Source organism: Cuculus canorus, chromosome Z (assembly GCF_017976375.1).
Source record: "Cuculus canorus isolate bCucCan1 chromosome Z, bCucCan1.pri, whole genome shotgun sequence".
Lineage (NCBI taxonomy): Eukaryota > Metazoa > Chordata > Aves > Cuculiformes > Cuculidae > Cuculus > Cuculus canorus.
In genome coordinates, this window is record NC_071441.1 from 72,654,436 (window position 1) to 72,677,735 (window position 23,300).

Consider the following 23,300-nt stretch of genomic DNA (forward strand, 5'->3'; position numbering starts at 1 on the left):
GTCTTTTTTAATGGTTATAACTGACATTCATACTTCGTAAGTGCAGCATTCCTACCAATGTTATTGCAGCTTAACAGAGTGTCTGCAGACTTGGATGTGGTTAAATCACATTCAGCTTGTTATGGCAGAATCCTTTGCAGCAACTTGAAAAATCCTGTCTTCTAATTGTGAAGGCGTCAGCTGTTTGAATGCTAATTTATATAATACTGCTATATCAATGATACCCCTTTTAATAAAAATAACCTTTGAATAATTATTCTAGCATATGTTTGTTCTACCAGAGTTACAAAAGGTCATTAAATCCTACAATATTTGAAAATACAGTTTATATTTGTGTCTCTTTATAAATATTCTGAGAATTTTTAGTAGTTTATGTCAAAAGCAGAGCAGCAATCTATTCAGTTTGGGCTGCTTAAGGCAGTTTAAGGGTTAAGCTTTCACCACTAATATCAGATATCTTATGGTTTTAACATAAATTTGTTCAAATAAAGTGTTATGAATATGTTTCATCTGAAGCATTTCCAGTTTACACAAAGTGACAATGTATTTTTAGATAAAGTTGTTTACAAACTGTCTTTTGTGCAGTTAAATTGTTTTACTTAATCTGTTCTTCCACTCAGGTATTCCAACTTGATCTTGAACTTATTTTCCCTCATGGTGGATGCCAACATTCCAGATATTGCTCTTGAACCTGACAAGACTGTTAAAAAGGTAACTGGAAAACTTTCCTTGTCTTTCAGTAACCGAAGTTGTCATGTCATTAAATTTTTAGTCATTTCTGGTGACTCATTTGTAACTGGTAACCTGAAAATATTTGCTCGAATTCTGAGTGATTTCTAGAGTCTCTGAAGTTAAAGATAGGAGAATATACTTTTGAGATCATGTAGGACATGTGCCTACAAATACAGAATTGATATTTATCATTGATATAGTAGTGCACAGGCTGCTCTAGCAGTCTGTTCCAAGTGATATTTTAGCATTCTGCTAAGAACAGCAATCACACTTTATGAGACCTCGATAAGTGAAGGAATTAATACTTCATGACTACATCATGAAAGATTCTTCCATCAAGCCTAGAGTCCTATGAGTTGTGTGTGGCTTTATTAAACCAGTCTAGTGAAGATTTACAGCCAGTAGACTTGTATATTTTGATCACTAAGAGATTTTTTTTACCTTGAAAACAGACTTGTTTCGTGTAATTCTGACTTTGATTCAGGCTGATGCAAAGGAAAATTCTTCACTTGATGTTTCAGCAACAATTGAAATTAAAAATATTGGATAAATGTTGGTCTAGGTTTCATTACACTTACGCTTTTAGGCAAACACTGGCTTTTCTATAATAGATTTATAGTGAAGGGCTGTCTGTTTTAATTCCACAAAGGCTTTGTGGAGCCTGTGTATCCAATGGAAATCAATTCAGTGTAGTTTATATTAGAGCAGTGGATTTTCTCTAAAATATGATGTTCTTCAATGTTTTCAGTAAGATATAAAAGCAAAGATTCAAAATCTTAATGTTTCATATTCTAGCACAGTTCCCTTAAGGAAAACTCAAATTTGACTCCAACCAAATCTTTTCTTTTCCCTGTGAGAGTTCTAGCATTTCTGTTCAGCCTTTCTTGGTTTCAGATTGATACAAAGAGTGCATGTAGCTATTCAGTTTGATTTTCAGAAAGGCTGGGCTAGCCAGAAATGCTGAATTTTCTGGTAAAGATGACAGCCCTCCCTCCACCAGGTTGTTTTCATGAGATACTGGCAGTTAATGATTTGTCTATAACAATATTTAAAACCTCACCTTTGTCCCTAAACACACAGCAAAGATTCAGTAGTTTACTCAGTACTATATGGAACATAGAGGCATGAAGTAGAAAACTGTGACGATTCCACACTTACAAAGTTGTAGGTGATGGGAATAACAACGTTTTGGTAGAGACCTTCTTTTGAAGGAAGAGACCTTCCTAATGGTATACTTGCAACTCATGCTTATGAATTTCATCTTCATAAAGATGACATGTTTAGTTCTGGCTACATATTGGAAAAATGGGGAGAAGTCTTTTTTTTTTGTTTTTGTTTCAGTGATACAATAAGAGGGGAAAACCCTTTAGACTGCAAGCTGTACAAATAGATGTAGAATAAATCCAGGGAGAAATTGGAGCGTGTATCCACAGGTAGTACAGGGGCTAATTTGGGGAAGTTTGTTGTTGACTGAAATAGTCATTAGGAGATCAAACACATGCTTTTGTTGTATTACAGAAGTGCTGGTTCTGTCATGTTTGCAGCAATAAGTTTAAGGCTTGTTGGTTTTTTTTTTTCAATCTTGCTCTTCTCTGTCCATTTCACTGTTGCTTGATGTGATAGTGTTCATTCTTGCCTTGAATGTTTTCTTGTGATCTCTGACACTCCCTATGTTCACTGACAATTAATAGAATATCCTCATTTCTTATTAGTGTCTTGGTGTTGTATCTTATGTTGATAAACTCCTTAGAAGTGCACTCCAAGGTTGTATTGCTTTCTTTAATTAATGATAATAGGGTATCAGAATCATTAATATTTGTAAAGGATTGTTTTAATATAGCACCATCTTAATATTTCAGATTCTTCTCAAACTTTTATTCTACATAAGTTTTCCATATAATTTTCTTGAAATAACAAATCAGGATACACAATTGAAAACCAGAAAGTCTTTTTTACAGCTGCTAAGTAGGTTACAGTTCATCGATGTACAGTAGTTAAAAATCGAGATTATGGAAAGCATGATTGTGTTTTATCTGCTTGGAGATAACGGAAGGAAGCAAAATTGAAAAGGAAGTTCTAAGAGCTATGAATTAGATCAATGTGATTACTTCTTAATTCCACTACATAGTAGAAATAACAGTGCCCTCTTTGTGTGAAAAGAACATAAGATTTTTTGTTATAAATCTATTAGTTCAAGTGCAGCAAATAGTTATTGGGATACTGAGCTCTGACAGTACAGCAGCTTGATGAACTGTGACTTTTACCCTCATGATAGGTTCAAGTCTGTCCTTTAACAGAGGCTTTAATATGTTAAAAGCCCTAGAACTGAACCAGTAAGGCAGGTATTTTTGATAAGAAATGCAAATCACTTTCAATCTTCAGATGTTTCGAGAGGAAAATACTTTACTTTCCCAAATTCTCTAAGTTCACTTACAGTTTGTTTTTTTAAAAAAACAAAACCCACACAGTAATATATTACAAGAAAGCTTGTTCATAAGCTTTTTCTTTGTAATTCAGACTTTTCAGCCCTTCACCATATATTGAATTTTTATGTAAACTTTCACTTTTTCCTGATATCTCAACTTTTTTTTAATTCCTGTTAAGTGTTCACATTTGGTCCTTTGCTTCAAAAATTGTCCTTTGAAAATACTCCCTGAATTTGTGCAAAAATAATAGGTCCTAGTGGTATCTCTGATGAGTAGGTGAATAGGGGACACTTCCACAAAGCAGTTGTTGACATCTTGATCTACTGGATGCATACAACTTTGTTCACAGTTCGTATGACAGCAGTTATTTTCTTCCATACTCAATTTTTAGTTTTGTTTTTTAGCTTTAAAAAAACAGTTGGCGAATCAGCTCTAAATGGACAAGGATCAGAATCATATTAACCCATTGCAGCATGGTGAAAAGCTCATTGTAGTTTTTAAACAATGTGTTGGAAAACTTGTTTTGAATATTAAGTGCCTGTTAGCCTGTCTCAAATCAGTTGCGAGCTTTGTTAGTACCAATTAAAAAAGGAACAAGGTTTTTTGCATCTCTTGGGCTGAGTTGCAAGTTTGTCTGGTCATTTAACAAGATAATACTGTACCTTGTTGTAGTAAAATTGAATAAATGCTTTCAGCATCTCAATTGATTTTTGTTGGGGTTTTTTTTCCTTAAAGCTTTAAACAAAAAATCCATATATATTTCAACAGACTCAAATTAGCTCAAGATCCATTTTGGACTGACCTGTAAAATTAGATTACCTTTGATGTGTGAGTCTAGTCAATAGCCATTTCAACTGTGATATCACTTTCATGGAAGACAGAGGTGGAGATTTACAAACATTTCTGCATCTAAGAAGGTATCCTGCTTAATAGTCTGGAAGGAACTTCATAGCCAGCATTTTCCCTATCATTGCTGTGGTAACAGCAATGATAGGGAAAATGCTGGCTATGAAGTTCCTTGCTGTGGTAACAGCAATGATAGGGAAACGCTCACTCTGTTTTTAGAGCCCTTATTTTTGCGTTAGGGGGCTGGTGAGCTGGTGAGGCCCTGGTCTCAGGCCACTGAAGTCAAGTCACAGAGTTAACTAGACAGATTACGCTTATCCAGATTTGGTAATAAATCAGAATGCTGCCTTATGATTAAGCTACGAGAAAATTTGTACAGTAGGAAATAAAAAAATCTTTTTTAAAGAAAGAAATAGTTATTGAAGGGAGTGAATATTATGCTTCAATTATTTTAGCAAGCAATTTGTTTGGCTTAGAGATCCTTGTTACTGGAATTTTTCAGTAGGTGCAGTTGTACTGCTGGTACCAAGTAGGCATTAATTATTCTAAAGATTACCTCTAAAGAAGGGACACAGTTTTGATTCCTCATTGTGGTGTTAGGCTCATGTTCCAGCCTCATCTTTAGCTTCACAAACTGACTTGATGCATCCTCCTCACTTCTGACGGCAGGGAGATGGTTTATGTTGTAGCAAGTACCTTGCTGCTGGTGTAAAGTATGGTGAGATGTGAAAACATGGTAGCAAGTAAAGCCACCTTTGGAAATACTTTTGGGGTTCCCCCTTTCTAAACTTCAGAAAGTAGTCTACCAAATTTTAAGATTCAGGATGACAGTTTGATTTTTGTAATCCTGTTAATATTCTAAATAAAAACAAAGTGTAGCCTTTGGTATTGTAAGGTATATGCAGAGTAAAATAAAAATAAATCTAAATAAAGAACAGCATGTCATTTTGTATAACTTGATTTCTTGTGCTCTTTTTTGTCACTTCCTGTCACTATTTAGACTGAAAGATGGTTGGAAGTCAGCAGTCTGTGGACTTTCCTATGTTCAGACAAATCAGGAAACAAAGTAGGATCATAAAAGAAAGTAAGGCATTGGATGATTTAAATTTTAAGATACTGTATTTTAAGGAATTTCAGACTGTTACTCTAAATGAGACTTCTTAGAAAAATCTAAGTGCAGAAAATACTTCTAAGGGATATTGTTACTAACCTGAGAAACAAAATGGAAAGCAGAATCTTTGTAGGTGGAGATTGGTTTTGCCAAAGTATCATCTACCTTGCAGTAACAACATGACGTCCCAAGGAGCGAACTGGCAGAATGTATAATCAAGCTTCAAATCTAACTCAAAGCATATTGTCTGGGTGTCATTTCTGTCCAATAGTTTTGACATTTCTTGGGAGAAATATGCATCGAGTCAAGGCAAAATTGGAACAGCACCTTATGTCATGTACAACTCTCTGTAAAATAAGTATTGATTACACCTGTTTGACATGGTTTATGGCACAGGATGGTGTAAGCAGAGCTAAGTGCTCTGTTCCTGTCATCTGTGAAGGTACTTTTACATTCTTCTTGTTCAAAAGAGAACAAGCTCTACACAGACTGATTTTGCTCATCAGAGAAAGACAACAATGTTGGTGTTTTTCTCCTATTAGTATGAAGAGTACCAGATACGGCCAGTGATTCCATTTGAAGATGCAGATTTGGAGCATACCAAAATTTGACAAGTACCTTCTTACTTGTTTTACATAACATTTGTATTCAGTCAGTGCTGACCTTAATGATGCAATTCTCACAGTTAAAGTTAGACTGAAAAAGAATCAGTCAGCATTGGCCTGCAAAAAAAATAAAAAACTATTTTTCAAGTTTCACAATTATTCTTTGAGAGTGTATGGAAAAACACTTGTTACGTAGCTGTCCACTTTCAGTGTGCATAAACAGTATCCCTAGATAGATCAGCTAGTACCTTTCAGTTGCAGAAAAAGTTTTGATGACTGTTTTTCTCCATAGAAAAAAACCCAGAAAATGGTGATTACCAAGTACATAAAATTGCCCGCGTTCTCAAAACCGTAGGGAACTCTCTTCTACTTCCTGGTATTTTATTTAACAGTCAAATGTTTGTCAACTTTTTGACCAAGAAAAAGTAGCTGCAGAGCTTGAAATTTAATCCTTTTATCACCTTTTGTCCTCTTCATACTGTTTGTAGAGAAAACTGTCAGTCTAGTGTGCTTCACCTCATGGTTCATGACACCATCTCCTACTGTCACCCTCAGATTTAGGCTGTTCTGATAACTCGCTTCAGCTCAAAAATGTCACAAAATTAAATTAAATTGAAAAGTAGCAGAAGATTCTCCCTGGTTTGCCTCTCCTTTTCTGTGGCCTCTGAGGTAATTGCCTCTAAATTTTCCATTCTTTGCTTATTCTTTTCCCCTTCTCAGCTTTCAGGAAAGGGCTGGGTTGCCCTTTGTGCTGATATGCTGACTTGTCAATGCATAACTGATAGTAAAATAAGGATTTCCCTACGCACACCTTTTTTTGTTCTTCTTTATTTCTGGTACAGCTGCAACTCTTAATTGCTAATTGTTGGACTTCTTATAAATTAGCTATAAATTTAAATAGCAGTGACTAAACTATGAAGTCAATTATACGGCCAGTTTTGCGTAAGGAAGACATAGGCCGTCACTCTTCAAATGTAGCTAATGTATTCAGCATTGTTACCTGCTAACAAAAAAAAGCGTTTGATTTTTCTACTGGAAAGCCAGATGGCTTCTGTCTGTCCTTCATAGCAAATTTGACCTTTAAATTAGAAAACATCAGGGACCGGTGATTCATTGGCACACAAAGAACTCAGCAGGCATTAAAAGACAGTGTCCTAATTGACTGAGCTGTGTTTCAGATGGCCATTGATTAAAGAAGGTGCTGCAAAGATGCTGCAACTCTTTCATTTACAGGCCAGGTTATTATGAACATAGGCAGCACAAATACTGGCTTCCAGCGAGCAGTAGGTAACTGCTGTTTGTGAAAGTAGCCCTTTGAGATGTAGTAGTGCCTTTGGGCATACACAGAAAAAGGCTAAAATCAAGCCATTCAAGAGAGTGCAGAATTTTCTTCCTGCAGAGTGCAATGCTGAGAGAATCCTCTGTGTTTCCAAGTCTGTGTGAACATTAACTGGGTCTCATCCTCCTTGATAAGAAAATGAGTAGTGTAATGGTTTGGAAACTAGCAATAAAAGAGAGCAGGTGTGTTTTGTTCCTTTTACGTTAAATGTAGCAAAGTGAAGTGGTTGTTGTTCTACAGGTATAAAAGCTGAAGCAGAGATGAATGTGACTCAAGATATACAAAGAGTTTCTGAACTAACTTTAAAAGTTCAAGCAAATTTTGCCAGTTTCTCATCTGCAATGTAGTAAAGATGCCTGTGCTGTTTTTTCTTGTCCTCTCCAGGAGTCAGTCAATGGATAGTTGAGACTAGAGTTAATGAAAGAAAAGGACTTCTAGTTTGTCGCCTGATGTGCCTTTTTAGGCAGTAGGTAATACAAGCAATATACTGAAAACATAAGTATTTGTTAAAAGGGGGAGCTAAGAAACATGTCTGAGGAAATTTATAGATGAAATAAACTCAAGTTTTGCTTGGTCAGAGTCTGTTTCTCTCAGTATTTATATTTGCTTGCTGCTCTGGGGAGTTTTATTCTTTGTGAAGTGTCACATTGACATGGAGCTTATTTTGCCTTGGCAGACGTTTATCTTTTCTGTCTGAATGGGTGATGACACTACAGCTGAACATCGAGCTTTTCTGTTTCTAGTCTGTTGATTTTGCCTGTATGTTAGTTCATTTCAAAATTAATAAATAAATTAGCTGGAATAAACATGACAATATGAACCAAGTGTAAGAATACTCCTGTGCTCCTGTTGCTTTATACCATGTTTCCTATTAAATTATAAGGTTTTGGCCAGTATCATGAAATTCTGAGCTGGAACAAAATAATCTTTGCGTATTGCAGCATCTGAAGCCCTTATTCTCATGGATAATCATTTTAGAGATGCTGACTAATGTCTTTACTGGCCTCTAATTAGAAGAGGAAAATTACAGAAGCCTAAACGGGCTTGTTTAGAAACAACAGTTTTTTCAAATCCAGAGTTTAAATACTAAAGCTGTTGTTGAAATAATCTTTCAAATAAAATTGTTATTGTTACTGCAAATAGAGAATCTCACTAGTTTGTACAGTGAGTTGTTTGAACTGCAAGCAACAGGGAAAGCAAGGTATTTTGCTGAAAAGAAATAATGTAAAGGTTAAGTCAAAAAATTTAATGCCAGTTTCTGCTACAGGACTGTTGGATGCTGATTATTGGAAACAGTTATAAGGCAAACCAGTAAAAATAATCATGAAAACACCACTAAATATTACTATGTTCATTTTTGGCTATGAATTGATCTTTGTCTGAGATTTAGATTTGTTCAGAGTTCAGAGTTGGGTGTTGCCACAGTGCTCACACCCAGTGCATGTTATGACCCCAGTGAGGGAGGACGCTGAAGTTTCTCTTCAAGTAGTTGATTTCACAATAAGCGATCCCATATCGGAATGAATTACATGTCTAGTAGTCATAGAAGACACGAGCAGTGCTATTTAATGTTATTGGAAGAATAAATGCTAGAGGAGCCAGCAGTCTTCAAAGTGACTGACTTGCAGTTAGTTTGTAAAACTAAACGGCATTGAGAAAGTTCTCACACATACGTGTGATAGATTTACTCAAAATGTATCACTACTGTCTTCAGTAATTACAAAAAACATAGCTATGAATGTTCATGAAGTGCGAATTCACATAATGCCCTGAAGTTTATAAACACTTCCTAAGAATTTCTAAGAAGTCTGTCTTAACCTTGAACCTTAAGTACTTCATCCATTTTGGGTAATGTTTTAGCAGTGCCCTTTGTTCACTTAAGCAAAGAATAAGTGCAAGTTCACCAACTCATTATTCTGGGAGCTATTATGCTCTTTCCCTTTCAGTTAGCTTTACAACTTCCTTTTTTTATAATGAATTGTCACATCAATTTTGTGTGTGTGTATATATATATATAGATAAAGTTTACAGGTTTTGAAAATTCATGTCTTTAAAACAGGTTTTTACGGTGGAATTTGGGGTTTTTTTTGGCAGGAAATATCAGCATTTTCCATGAAATGGTTTAATTTCTACTTTAGTCTTATCTCTTATGATGTTCTGATTTTCTTATAACAATATTTATAATTTATATAACAGACTGAGAGAGTTGGGATTGTTCAGCCTGGAGAAGGCTCCGGGTGACCCTATAGTGACTTCCCAGTACCTGAAAGGGTATACAGGAAAGCTCGGGAGGGACTGTTTGCAAAGGCTTGTAGTCATAGGACGAGGGGGAATGGCAATAAATTGGAGAGGGGAAGATTTAGATTAGACATTAGGAAGAAATTCTTCACGATGAGAGTGGTGAGACACCGGCATGGGTTGCACAATATTCTGCCATGTTAGCTAACAGCAGCTTTCTTACAAGACACTTCAAATTTAACTGCAATATGATAGAATTTCTGCTCATGCAGGTTCATATAACTGTTCTTTTATGCTTTATTACTACTACTGGGGGAGGAAGTCAACAACTTGAAACCTTGAAGTTTAGTGTCAGTGTCTTCATGAATGCTCTAGTTCCTTATCCACCATTTCCATCCCTCAGTTCTGGTGTTGAGACCTGACGTTTAAAATCAACATGTATATACTGTGTAGAGGTTAAAACTTTCCTTTCTGGCAGCAAAGCAAAAGCTTAACCAGTGTGCCTACTCCGTGGCAGATGTTCTTAAGTGCATAGAATGAGTGTATTCATCAGAATATGACCCCCATAAATACACTTTTTGCAGCGGCAGCAGTCCCTTCCTAATTGCACCTCCTCTGTGAAAAGCCATTGGCTTTCAAAATACATGGTTTACCTTGGAACTCAGAGATTTCAAGTAAGAATTACTATTGAGTTTGTTACAAGAACCATAAGTCAGTGTATATTAATCTTGTTGCTGCTCAAGGGGTAATTTGTCATCTTACTGCGTTTCTTCTCAGCTAGGTTGCAGCAGTCATTATTAATTGCAGTGCTGAAAAACTTTCATGCAGAGACCTAGGACTCAACAGCATTTGATGCTGCTGCTAATTGCGAACTGATTTTAAGATTTAACCGTGGGTAAATTGCTTTACATATAAATCAGTGTGCCAGTCGTCCTGGAGAAGATGAGAAGTGGGTTTAAATTCTATGGGTAATTCCATAGAATGAAACTATTTCTTAATATCAGTAACTGCAAGACTTTCTGAGAAGTTGTTCTGTGAACAAACTAGAAGATTGCTGGAGTATGTATGTGATTGTTACAGGGAAATTTTGGTCTTTTTAAACTACAGTTAGCAATTTTGCTGAATTCTTATTACATCACCTTTTCTATGAGTGTGAAAATGGATCTGATAGAAGTCTGCTGTCTAATTTTGGGAAGTATTTATGCTTGTGCATAATTGCAAGATTGTGAATAGTCTACTAAAATCAGTTGGATACTACTGTGTGCTTCATTGGCTATCAGACTTCTCAAACATATGCGGGAGAAACTTCCTTCTCATCATGTTTCTTATGAAGATAGAAATTCACTGTTAGCCTTCAAATAAAATAAATCTCTCCCTGGTATCATAGTATCATAGAATAATTTGGATTGGAAGGGACCGGAAAGATCATCCAGTTCCAACCCCCCTGCTATGGGCAGGGACATCCCACCAGATCAGGCTGCCAAAGGCCTCATCCAGCCTGGCCTTGAACACCTCCAAGGATGGGGCAGCCACAGCTTCCCTGGGCAACCTGTGCCAGTGTCTCACCACTCTCATAGTGAAGAAATTCTTCCAAATGCCTAACCTAAATCTGCCCCTCTCCAATTTACACCCGTTCTCCTTGGCCCTATCCCCACAAGCCTTTATGAACAGCCCCTCTCCAGCTTTCCCGTAGCCCCTTCAGGTAAAGGAAGGTCGCTATAAGATCTCCTCTGAGTCTTCTCCTCTCCAGGCTGAACAACTCCCAACTGTCTCAGCCTGTCCTCGTATGGAAGGTGCTCCAGCCCTCCCATCATCTTTGTAGCCTCCTCTGGATCCGTTCCAACAGCTCCGTGTCCTTCTTACGTTGAGGATTCCAGAACTAGACACAGTATTCCAGATGAGGTCTCACGAGAAGAATAGAGGGACAGAATCACTTCCCTCGCCCTACTGGCCACGCTGCTTTTGATGCAGCCCAGGACACGGTTGGCCTTCTGGACTGCGAGCGCACATTGCCGGCTCATGTCGAGCTTCTCATCCACCAGCACCCCCAATCCTTCTCTGCAGGGCTGCTCTCAATCATGTCATCTCCCATCATGTACTGAAAGCGGGGACTGCACCAACCCAGGTGCAGGACCTTACACTTGGCCTTGTTGAACCTCATGAGATTCTCACAGGCCCACTTCTCCAGCCTGTCCAGGTCCCTCTGGATGACATCCTGTCCTTCTGGTGTGGCAACTACACCACTCAGCTTGGTGTCATCCGCAAACTTGCTGAGGGTGCACTCCATCTCACTGTCGATATCATTGATAAAAATATTAAACAGCATGACCCCTGAGGGACACCACTTGTCACGGATCTCCATCTGGACTTTGAGCCATCAACCACTACTCTCTGAATACGACCATCCAACCCGTTTCTTATCCACCTTACCGTCCATCCATCAAATCCATATCTCTCCAATTTAGAGAGAAGGTTGTTGTTGGGGACTGTGTCAAAGGCTTTACAAAGGCTGGTACTTCCTTGAGAGTTGGAACCTGTTCAGCTTAATCTATTGTTTTGTGTTGATCAAACTTCTTTATGAGGGGAAATTGAGGGAAAAAACATCTATTTATACTTACTTCAAGTGTATCGACAGCAGAGTTACAAAATTATTTTGAGTGAAGCAGTGTCACCTTTACATAGTTGGCAGGCCAACATTGTTATAGTAGCACTAAAGGGCGCTGTTCTGAAGTACATTGCCTTTTAAAAGAATGTGGAGTAACACTGAGCTGAAATCTTAGAGTAATTTGCTATTACTATATATATATGGTTGTATATATGGTATCCTTGGTGCACAGAAATAATACAAAACAGGGAGAGAAGGTAGCATCATCTCAGTAATAGCGCCTTGTTAAGAATGTTGTTGAAATAATTTGGCTTTTTTGGTTGAAATAATTTTCGTCAGTGCTTAAAAAAATTAAATGCATGGAAGATGGTCAGGCAAGACTTGATTCTGTCTTGCAGTCGATCTCCCTAGTCGTATCCAGGAGAAGGTTAAGAAACAACTTTAAACATTTTACATTTACCTACACAAGAGAGTTTTCTGATGGACAGTTCTTTAATGTGAAAAGCTTTAATGAGCTCCACCATTTGAGATGGAAATGGGACAAATTCAGATAGGAAATAAGTCACAATAGTTAAATAGGGCAATTAATCATTGAAACAATTTAGCCAGAATGTGAAGTAGTCTGTCTTTGTAGAAGGACTCTGTAAAGAGATTGTCACAGTTAGAACAGAAGTTACAAAGTTGATGCAAAATTGTTTGATGCAGTTTTATCTAGCTCATTATGCAGGAGACTGAAGTAGATGGATTTGATGGTCTCCACAAGACCTCGCATCATTTGAAATTATGTCCGTGAGAATAAAGTACATGATTAGGTGGCAGCAATTAATTTCCTGTTAGTAATAGGAATTTGTTGGGCAGTTTTCATATTGTGATCAGCACTACTTTGCAAGGTAACTAGAAGTTTTAAACTTTAAGAATCATAGAATTGGTTATGTTGGAAAAGACCTTTAAGATCATCAAGTCCAACTAGTAACCTAACACTGCCAAGTACACCATTAAATGATGTTCCTAAGCGCCATATCTACATGTCTTTCAAATATCTCCAGAGATGATGACTCCACGACTTCCCTAAGCAGCCTGTTCCAATGCCTGACAACCCTTTTGGTGAAGTAATATTTCCCAATATCCAGTCTAAGCCTCTCTGGACACAACTTTGGGGATAGGATTTACAGAATGCTGGGATCTTAGACTCCATAATTGTGAGAAATCATAGACTTGCTAGGAGTACAAATGGTTCTCCAAATTGGGCACCCAAAGTTAGCATTGTTTTCCCAAAAATGTGAGGGTTTTTTTGTTTTTCAGAAGGAGCCTGAATATTTGCCGTTCCTTCGTGCAGACCTTGGTGCACAGCCAGCACTTCAGAAAGCTTAGAAAATGGTGTATTGGTATCTATAGCAATTCCTCAGATCCATGCATCAGATTGTTTAAGTTCGTCCAAAATGCTTATATATGCATCTGTCTGTCATAAATGTTGTAAAGAGTAAAGCACGTCTGCAAAACTTACTTGCCTCCTGTAAAGCAAAATGGTTTGGGTTTTTTTTTTGTTTTAATTCTACCTAAAGCTCTTGCCAGAACGATGTGCAGATTTTTTTAGTATTGCCAAAGGAATATCTGTGCTAACGGTGCTTGTGAGATGTTGCCATCTGGAGCAGTCCTGAACAATTGCCATGGACTTAGTTGGAACTCACTGAAAGGCATCTACTGCATCTTTGTAAATATTCATGGGTCAAGGCTTTGCCAAGGCTGAAAGTGGAAAGTATAGATGTTGTTGCTGTATTCTTAATTATGGTGCATTCAGCTTTTAAATTGCAAATACTAAGCAAAACGCATTATTGCTGGTAGTTAAAATATGTTGCTGTCAAAAGAAAAAACAGCGTAAGGAGTAGCAGTGTCTCCAGCCAACTGGATTGTGGATATAATGAAAGTTAATTAAATTCTTCTCATGTGCAGTATAAAGGTCAGTTTTGACAGGGTAGATTTCCTTGGCTCTATCTATCATAGAATCATAGAATGGTTTGGATTGGAAGGGGCCTTAAAGATCATCTAGTTCCACCCCCCTGCCATGGGCAGGGACACCTCCCGCTAGACCAGGCTGCTGAGAGTCCTGTCCAGCCTGGCCTTGAATGCTTCCAGGGAGGGGGCTTCCATGACTTTGCTGGGCAAGATGTGCTAATGCCTCACCACCCTCATCCTGAAGAATTTCATCCTAATGTCTGATCAAAACCTTGCCCCTTCCAATTTAAACCCATTCCCCCTTGTCGTATCATTATAAGAAGTCCCTCCACAGCTTTCTTGTAGGCCCCCTTCAGGTACTGGAAGGCCACTGTTAGGTTTCCATGAAGTCCTCTTTACTCCAGGCTGAACAACCCCAGCTCTCCCAGCCTGTCCTCATAACAGAAGTGCTCCAGCACTCTGATCATCTTCATGACCCTCATCTGGACCCCTTCCAGCAGTTCCATCTCCTTCTTATGTTGGAGATTCCAGAACTGGACACGGTACTCCAAGTGAGGTATGAGAGAGGTGTGAGACTGGGGAGAATGACCTTCCTTACCTACAGGCCATGCTTCTTTTGTTGCAGCCCAGGATACAGTTGGTAGAATGCACTCTTGTGCTCTGTGGTAAGCATCCTTAAATACTTGCCAGCTCTGTTTTGATCCCTTGTCCTTGAGGTTCATTTCCCAGGGGGTCCTACTTAAAGAGCTCGAAGTTTTTCCTAAAATTTAGGGTCCTGACTAATACAAAGGGCAGTGCCTCCAACTCTCCTTCCTGGTCTTTTCCTTCTGAACAGCCTTTAGCCCCTGATAGCTACACTCCAGTCATGGGTTCACCAAGTTTCAATAACAGCAATCAGGTCATAACTTTCTAACAGCACAGTAGCTTCCAACTCATCCTGTTTGTTGCCCAAGCTATGTGCATAATGTGATTATGTATTCTTTACTTAATTACATTATAGTTTCTGAAAGACAATTTTATCTGAAAATAAAGTTTAGAATAACAAAGTGATACATATGTCCAGAAGTGTTTAGGGTTACCCAGACTCTTTTCAACTTTCTGGTTTGTATGAAGTTTTTTTTTTTTCTTAAGTGATGCTTCGTTCTTGTTTAGTGAATGCTAAGTGTTTCTCTCATAGCATTTTGGTTCTGCTTATGTCCAGATACTTTTCTTGACTTCCTGGCTTCAACTTTTGATGTTACTAGCTGGGGGAATGGAGTGTATGGGTGTTTCTAGCTTATGTTTAATACTCATTTTTGTGAAACAGCCACAGGCATTTTGCATAAAATTCTGAATTCCCAGTAATCTGTCATAACTTAGAAATAAGATACTGTACTAAAGGTCCACAGCTGAAATTATTGTGTCTGCTACTGTAAAGTTTGGATAGAGTAGTGTGTGTTTGACTGTCCAATTGAATTCATCTTTGTCATCTCCGCCTGCCGTCCCAGGTGCAGGACAAGTTTCGTTTGGACCTGTCTGATGAAGAAGCTGTCCATTATATGCAAAGTCTAATTGATGAAAGTGTCCATGCGCTCTTTGCAGCTGTGGTGGAACAGATACACAAGTTTGCACAGGTGAGGTATCTTCTCAGTTGGTGGTCTCAGGAAATGCTGAGTTACTTATGATTGTTTTTAAAATCACAGGACATATTCAGAATATTTAAAAGTATCCAAGAATTTGAACCCCTGGCTTCTGGCTCCCAGGAATGTTGGGAACAGGCCGGTGCATACAGCAATAGGCAACAATTGCATATTCCATTTATATTTGGGGGTGTAAAAGTCAAGCCCACAAGTGTGTGTTGCACTAATGCAGACCTGATCCAGCTGTCTCATTTTGGGGGTTTTTACCTGGTGCTGGTTTCGGTATAGAGGTTTTTAGGCTGTTTTTCCTGAGGCCCTGAGCTCTCCTCATGCACTGCTGCAGAGTTTGCTACCTATTTGCTTTTAGCTTTGCATTCTACGTTGAGTATCAGGTGTGTAAAATGAAAACAATACTGCATTGCTTTATCAGTGCTTAAGGCATCTTTTGGCTCTGTGTGATGTAGGGTTCTTCTGCCAGTTTTGGAGTTCAGATTATTGCCTCCACTCAGGTTCTGTAACTTATTACACTTGCAGGCTTCCCCCTGCAAGAGTACTTGATCCTTAGAAGTGTGAGGAGGATACAAAAAAAACTAATGACAAATGAATCAGCAGTTGACAAGTCTTAAGAATCTAAGGTCTTTTTAGAAACTTACTAAAAAATCCATCAAAATTAAGTGTAATTAATGTCTATTCTCTTTATATTGAAAGCGAGGTAGGACGCCTTTTAGTGATATTTAGTACTTCATTAGTTAAAATCATTATCTTTCCTTTTCGTCTGAGGTGGTCTTAAGAATTTGCTGCTGGAGTCTTTACAGAGTCTGTAAATCGTTAAACAAATGAACTATTAATGTGTCATTGAATTGACTGTAAAGGGGTCGTCTTACACAATGACCAGTTGAAGCTTTCAGTTTTTTCAGATACAATGCTGCATCGAATTGCCAGTTCTTGCTGTTAATACTGATACAAGTCGTCTAAAAAAACCCCAAAACACTACACAGATACACATGCCTGTACAGCAGATTTTTGGCCTAATACCACACAATTTTTCATTTGAAATGCCCTTCAACATAATTTTTGTTTATTGATAGATTTTTATTTGCTCGCAGCCTCTAAAATTGGCCTACAAGGAATCTGTGCTGTCTAGTGCAGCAGTTGAGAGCTTTTACTAGGACTGGCTATTATAGTAACTGTTGTGAATCAGCATATTATATATGTTACTGTGTAGTAAGTAAAGCTCTTGGATTAAGGAATCTAGATATTTGAGGTGAGGTTGGTATTCTTTTTTAACAGCGTTGCAAAGTGAGTTCAGTTCAAAGCTGTGTTTTGAAGCCTTTAGTCTTTAATGTATCTCTGTTATCTTATCAGATATTTTACAGACCTTTTTACATAGTACTTGTCTCTTCCTTAATGGTTATCAAAAACCTGTTGTCTCAAAAGTAAATAAATTAAATATTTAGAATACGTTGCTGCTGGTGCTGTACAGTAGTGTTCAAGAGGAGAAAAAGTGCATACTAATTTTAGTTGATACTAATGAAGACAGGATAGCCATTTCTCCCTGGAGAGTCTGCAGTTGCAGTGACTAATTTCACTTTTTATCTTGTAAATTTACAGGTCAAGTCTGGCCTCATATTAAGTAGTGATTAAAAAAGTGAAAGCATGGAGGATGGGAGGTCTCCCCTCTAAAATGTGGGTTTACAATTTGGAGGTTGTACTAATGAGTGGCTGCTGTCTGTTCAAATTAAGCTGTAAATGTTAAGTGGCTTTGGTATATCTCCAAGCCATGGTCCCAGTACTGCTCTATCCCAGAATGCAGCTGTAGTTTCTTTCCCTCAGGACAGGACTTCTGTTTTCCTCCTATTGAACGACAAAATTAAATAGGGAAAATCTACCAGGAGGATTGCGCAGATTGGATTAAGCCATTTGTCAGGGTGCAGATACACTTTGTTTCCACGTTGTTTGTTCGCCTGTCAATATCTCCTGCATTTTGACTCTTCACCATGTTTTTAAACACACATAACTTTTGTTCTTCGAGAGCAAACCAAGCTGAATAAAAGCTGTATTATGTGTTTTCTGATTTTTTGTAGTATTGGAGAAAATAAGCCTTTTGCCTGCCTGTGGTGGAAACAAGCAAATGCTCAAGAGAGGGACTTTCTCAAGCTCTTGTGGACTTCACCAAACAGTTTTGGAAGGCAAAAGCTGCAGGTTTGGAAGCGTGCATAATTGAGAGCTCAGGAGGTAGAGAAGCTTTTTGAATCTCTGTTCACTGAAGGTTTAAAACCAAGCATTTTTTAAAGGAAAATGGTTTATACCATCCTTGGGGATCAGATGCTATGACATTTCTTTCCAGTGAAAACACTTGAGCCTCAAATGTTGAAGTAAGCAACTTCTCTCAAGCCAAAGATAACTGGAAGAGGCTGGATTTAATGGTAAATTCTTGTACCTGTTAATATATTTTCTTATTTAAGAAAAGATATCATTGCTGTACTGAACACGAGTATGTACAAAGTTACAATAGTGAGGCTACAGTTCCTCTCTCTAGAAAAACCACAAAACTATGGCAATCTCTTCCCACCAACTTCGTTCCTTAAGTAACTTCTAAATGTAGCTCACATGATCCTTTTATTTCCCACCTTGGGCAATGTTATCATTCACAAAGGACAATCATTTCTTGCCTGCTTACAAAAGTGTTTTTAAGTACTGATAAGTTAGCTAGCTGTAGGCAGCCAATTAAATCATCACTAACAAGCTCAGCAACCGGAATGCACAGTGAGCAGTTCGGTATTTTACACTTTAACTCTGAATGTTTTCTGTACAGTGATTATATATTCTTGACGCTAATAAACTCTTTGTTGTTGCAGTCTTGAGGTGTTCTGTTTTGTCTTTTTAATCTTACCTGCTGAGACATGGCATACTAGAGGATTATGTTTATAGCTTCTGGCTTTTTGCAAGGATTTTCACTCCTCAGTTTGCTTGATGCAAGAATAAGACCACTCATAAGATGTCTTTTGTGCCTCATGTTGAGTTCATAATGAATCTGCTTTGAACAATCAACAATGTAATTAGCTCTTCATAAATGTGTGCATCTCATCAAAGGGTACCCTTATACTCCAATATTTTTTAATAACAATGTAAATCAGGAAGAAATCCCTCCCAATTATAATGATAAGAAGCACTGATTTGAATCTGAATCTGATGCATATTTGTGAGTCAGGCTTGCTTTGTACTGCTTTTGCTACCAAACACTGGAAGAGCTTTGATGGGGGAAAATCCACTAGGGCTGTGATGGGCTCTTAGTTATTTCAACACATTACCCAAGCTTGCTAATTGAACACAACATCCATTCAGTCTTTCTTTTCCTCTGTATGAGTGACTTAGAGAAACTGTTTTTCCCTAGTTAAGCAGTGCTTGTGTTAGCTGGTAAAACACAGTGCTACAGAGGAGCCACAGTGGTATCTCTCATCTTCAGTTGACTCTTTAGAGAAGTTATAATCATCAATTTCATGTGGGGTTTTTTTGGTCTTGCTTAATCTGACAGAAATACACATCTCTCCACTGCCTCCACTTCCTGTGAACTCATTCAACATACAGAACTTTGTCATAGTTCCAAGGATATTTTTGAAAGCATGGAATTTTCTGACATGCAAAGAAAACTCTAAAAATAAATTATCTTTTTTTAATTTATTTTGAAGGAGCATCCTGTATGCCCGCACATTTGTTTGTATGATGTAGCCACACTTCATTTTGACTGAGTTCTTGGCTCTTGATCCCCAGCTCTTTCCACTGTACATATTCTAGGACTTTTCCACAAGTTCCTTTGAAGAAAACTTCTTTTGAAGAAAAATTCCTCTTCCCTTTGCCCAAGACTAGTTATGAAGAATATGGGAATGAGACACTCTGCACCAGTTCACTAGACGGGACAAGGGGGACTCCTTGTTAAAACCCAAAAGACATCATCAGCCTGTTCCTACAGCACATTCCATTTTGCAGAGGTTTATAAAGTGTTCAATGTAACTTTCATAAACACAGTACTAATAGATGGTTGTTCACTGTGTCTTATGGTTTAAAATGAATATTAATGACCTGTTTGTATGCTGAACTATGCAACAGCCGGTTAAAACTGTACACAAAGTCAGTTGTAAAGGGTAGCATGTGAACTAGAATGGTATCTGAGTGTGGTACAGGCTTAAGAAGACCCTCACTTCACTGGAAATCACTGGCCACTTTGTAAATGGAAAATAGAAATGGAAAAGCCAACATGACTCAGTGGAATGCAATCCAACCTACGTGTTCATCTGTGTTTCTCCTTGTTGACTTTGGGTATTTTTTCAGTGTATTTCCAAAGAATTTTGTAGAACACTTACCAATTGAGTGTTGACAGAGTGTCTGGATGTGTCTGCGATACAGCTAGTGACGTTTTTCAGGCCGATCTGCATATTCTGTTCCCAGCTCCTGTGAGCCCTTACAGCATGAAGAACAGGACAGCACTGAAACTTCTACAACATACTAGATGTAAGTAAATTAATTACTTCATCTTGTCTTATAAATACTAAATGTTGTTGAAAAGGGTTTTTAGAAGTCCTCACATAAATAGATTTTTTAAAAAATTTTTAAGTCTTGGAGATTTAAAAAATAAGTTCTGATTTTATTGTGTAAAATCTGTTGGTCCTTATCACTTCATGCATCAGCATCTATTTAAAGTAAAGCCAAAAAATAAACCCAAACCAAACAAAACTGGGGAAATAAGCTAGTTTTAAATGACGGGGTTTCTTTTTCATTATGTTAGTCTAAAGCTTTGACTTACTGGTGTGAGAAGGTTTTAATAGGTTATCTGTCGTGGCTCAATATCTCTGTGTAACCCAGTACTGTGAGGATATTATGTGTCTGTCTCTAATCTGAATCCCTTGAATCCAATCCTGGCTTGGGGAGTGAAAGTCCTTAAGGTGGAATTCCTATGAGTTTCACAAAGGTAGATTCCAGTCAAAGTTCCCTAGGGAAGAGTTGGGCAGCAGTTTCACCCCGTGTGTTTACTTGTACTTGTTTGTATGTAGGGCTGCACACACACACAAAACTGTAGAGTGAGGCTGTGAGCTCAACCGCTTGTATCGAAGCATGATGTGAAAGCTGGTAGGAAACCAGGATGTACCAGTCCTGTTGCAGAATAACTTGTGAGAAATTATCCTCTGGAGTCTCTAGGAAGAATTACAGAGAAAAAGAAACAGAACATTCAGAAATATTTTTGCCGTGGGCTTGTTTTTCTTAGCAGTTGTATAACTAGAAATAAATTACTATTAAATACTATAAAGACAGCGTGTAGATGCTTTAATTGCCTTTCAACATCCATCTTGTTTTCACACAGATTTTATTTTTTCCTGGAATCTTTGATGGTCTTTTGTTGGAGTTGAGGGTGGGAGAAGCAAAACATATGGAGCTGTTGGACTGTGTCCATAGGAGGGTCAGAAAGACAATCTGAGGGCTGGAGCACCTCTGCTATGAGGACAGGCTGAGAGAGTTGGAGAAGAGAGGGCTCTGGGGAGACCTTAGAGCAACCTTCCAGTACCTGAAAGGGGGTTCAAGAAAGCTGGGGCTTTTTAAAAGGGCATGGAGTGATAGCATGGGGGGAATGACAGTAAGTAGAATAAGGGAGGATTTGGATTGGACGTTAGGAAGGAATTCTTCCCAATGAAGGTGGTGAGGTGCTGGCATAAGTTCCCCAGGGAAGCTGTGGGTGCCCCATCCCTGGAAGTGTTCAAGGCCAGGCTGGATGGGGCGTTGAGCAGCCTGGTCTGCTGGGAGGGTGGTTGGAAATCAATGATCTTTAAGGTCCCTTCTGACCCAAACCGTTCTGTGATCCCTTTTTTTTCCCGTCCTCCCCTGCCTGTACACTGACATTGGTTTCAGCTGGTGGCGCTTGGGAGCAGAAGGTGATAGGGTCATATTTTTTTCATTGTTGGGAGGAAGATGCAGTAATTGCCAAAGCAGTATTTTCTGGAAGGTAGGGTGGAGGGGTGGGAAAGAGAGGGATAAGCTCTTTGTTCTAATATAGAAGGCATATATTCTTTTGGCAAGAAATGTCCCTGTGCTTACAGACAGTTACCTGGCTTTGTTGTTCTAGTCTGCGGTTTAAAACAAAAAAGCATATTTGCAAGGCTGTGGGGGAATAGTGGTTTTGGGAAAGGGAAGGAGGAACAGAGAATGGGAATCTTAACACCCTACAGAGTGTGTGTAGCACCAAAGGGAAGTAGCATGTCTAAACGTCCTGCTATTTGTAGTCAGCAGAGGTTTTAAAGGCCCAGTGTCATCAGTGGATGGTAAAATATCGTGATTATTATGAAGTATCTGAAGCATGTACATTTAATGAGTCTTAAGGGAGTCATTGAAAGCAGATTGCAGGTGGATTGTGTTAAAATAGATTTTTGTAACCCCTTTGACTGGTGTGATGATTCTTTGTAATAGTGAAGCTACTTGAAGTGCAATATCGGTGTTCTCCTGTCCTTCCAAGCATCTGTAATTTAGAAAAAGCTGTGCTTAAGAATGAAGAAATTTCACTTTGGAGGGTAAAATAGCCAATCCCAGTTTCTTCTAGAGTATCATTGTGGTTCAGCAGCATAGGTTAAAATCTGAAACAGCAGGAACGTTGCTTGGTAAGGAATTCATAGCTCATCTATACAAAGATATTAATTGGTTAAACTGTGTATGGAATGGTCCTTTCCAAAGTGGATTAAGCTATACCCCAGGGAAGTACTTGAATTCTGAATAAAACCTCTCCACAATCAGGTGTTTTGCAAAATTTAACAGAGCTACTTTTGATTTCTTCCTTTGACAGAAATGTGTTTGTGCTGTTTTTTTCCACGTCTCCTCATTAATGCTGAGGGATCAGAGGATGGTAATTTTACAGACTGGCTCCGGGGAGGATGTTCTTTTCAGAAACCACAGTGCACAGGAAATAAAGCAATATGAAGGGAGGGCTGAGCCAGTGTGAGCATTCTGGGGAGGAACGGGATGAGTTCTTCCATGGGCAAGCCATTCAGCTTTCTCCAGCCTGTAGTGACAGTTGTATGATGGCACTTTCCCCATCTCACTAGGTGCTTAGACATTAATTGGAATATGCAATGGGTAAATCATATCAGTACACATTCCACACTGTCAAACAAACTGCTTCGTTTGTCCTTGATCTATAAAATAGGAAGACTTTTTGCACAGTCCTTTTTTCAGTGTCTTTTTTTGCTGGGAATCAGATTGTGAAGTTAATTGTAGTGAAAGGTTTTTCTCTCTCATGTCTGTTTCATACAACATCTCTTGCTGATTAGAGACTGAAGAATCTGTATCGCTAAAGAAAAATGGCTTGCTTTTTTTTTTTTCTCTAATAGGTTTCCTTTCTGGCACAGTCATATATAAACAGCTTTCTAGCTGAGAAGATGGGAAGTAATTAGGGAAAATCTTTGCTTTTAACAAACCATTGGCAAACTATTTCTCTCTGAACTTCTAGTGGAATAACAAGCTCCATATCTGCGTGCAGGTGTAGAGAGATGCATACTTATGTTGCTGAACTGTTGTAGTAGAGAGATACTGTGTGCCAGGACAGAGACAGAGCTTTTCTTCTCTTCTAGTAAATACTGGATTGTTGTTTTTCTCCATTTCTGGTTATATGAACTGCACTTTTTCGGTCCAGTCAGCTGTCTGTCACTTCTCTAGTCCTGTATCATTTTCAGCTGACATACCAGGGAGACTTTTCCGACGAAAGCGGTCTCGTCTAGTACCAGTGTCTATTCCGTGAGGTAGGCAGCTTCCATTTCAGCTTGTACTTGAGTTTTTTTTTCCCTTTGTCT

The 23,300-nt window shown here is 38.4% G+C and overlaps 1 protein-coding gene across 2 annotated transcripts in view; it reads left to right on the forward strand.

Moving 5' to 3' along the window:
• The window catches only part of PIK3C3 (phosphatidylinositol 3-kinase catalytic subunit type 3), an 81,484-nt gene extending 63,148 nt beyond the window's left edge, over positions 1 to 18,336 (forward strand). The window contains exons 24-26 of one of the 2 annotated variants that reach the window (XM_054053445.1): positions 621 to 711; positions 15,343 to 15,468; positions 17,559 to 18,336. In XM_054053445.1, the coding sequence (XP_053909420.1) occupies positions 621 to 711; positions 15,343 to 15,468; positions 17,559 to 17,573 (232 nt within the window). In that variant the 3' untranslated portion in view covers positions 17,574 to 18,336. The remainder of the gene's footprint in view (positions 1 to 620; positions 712 to 15,342; positions 15,469 to 17,558) is intronic. The other variant, XM_054053446.1, reaches the window with a different exon arrangement.
• The last annotated feature ends 4,964 nt before the right edge of the window (positions 18,337 to 23,300 follow it).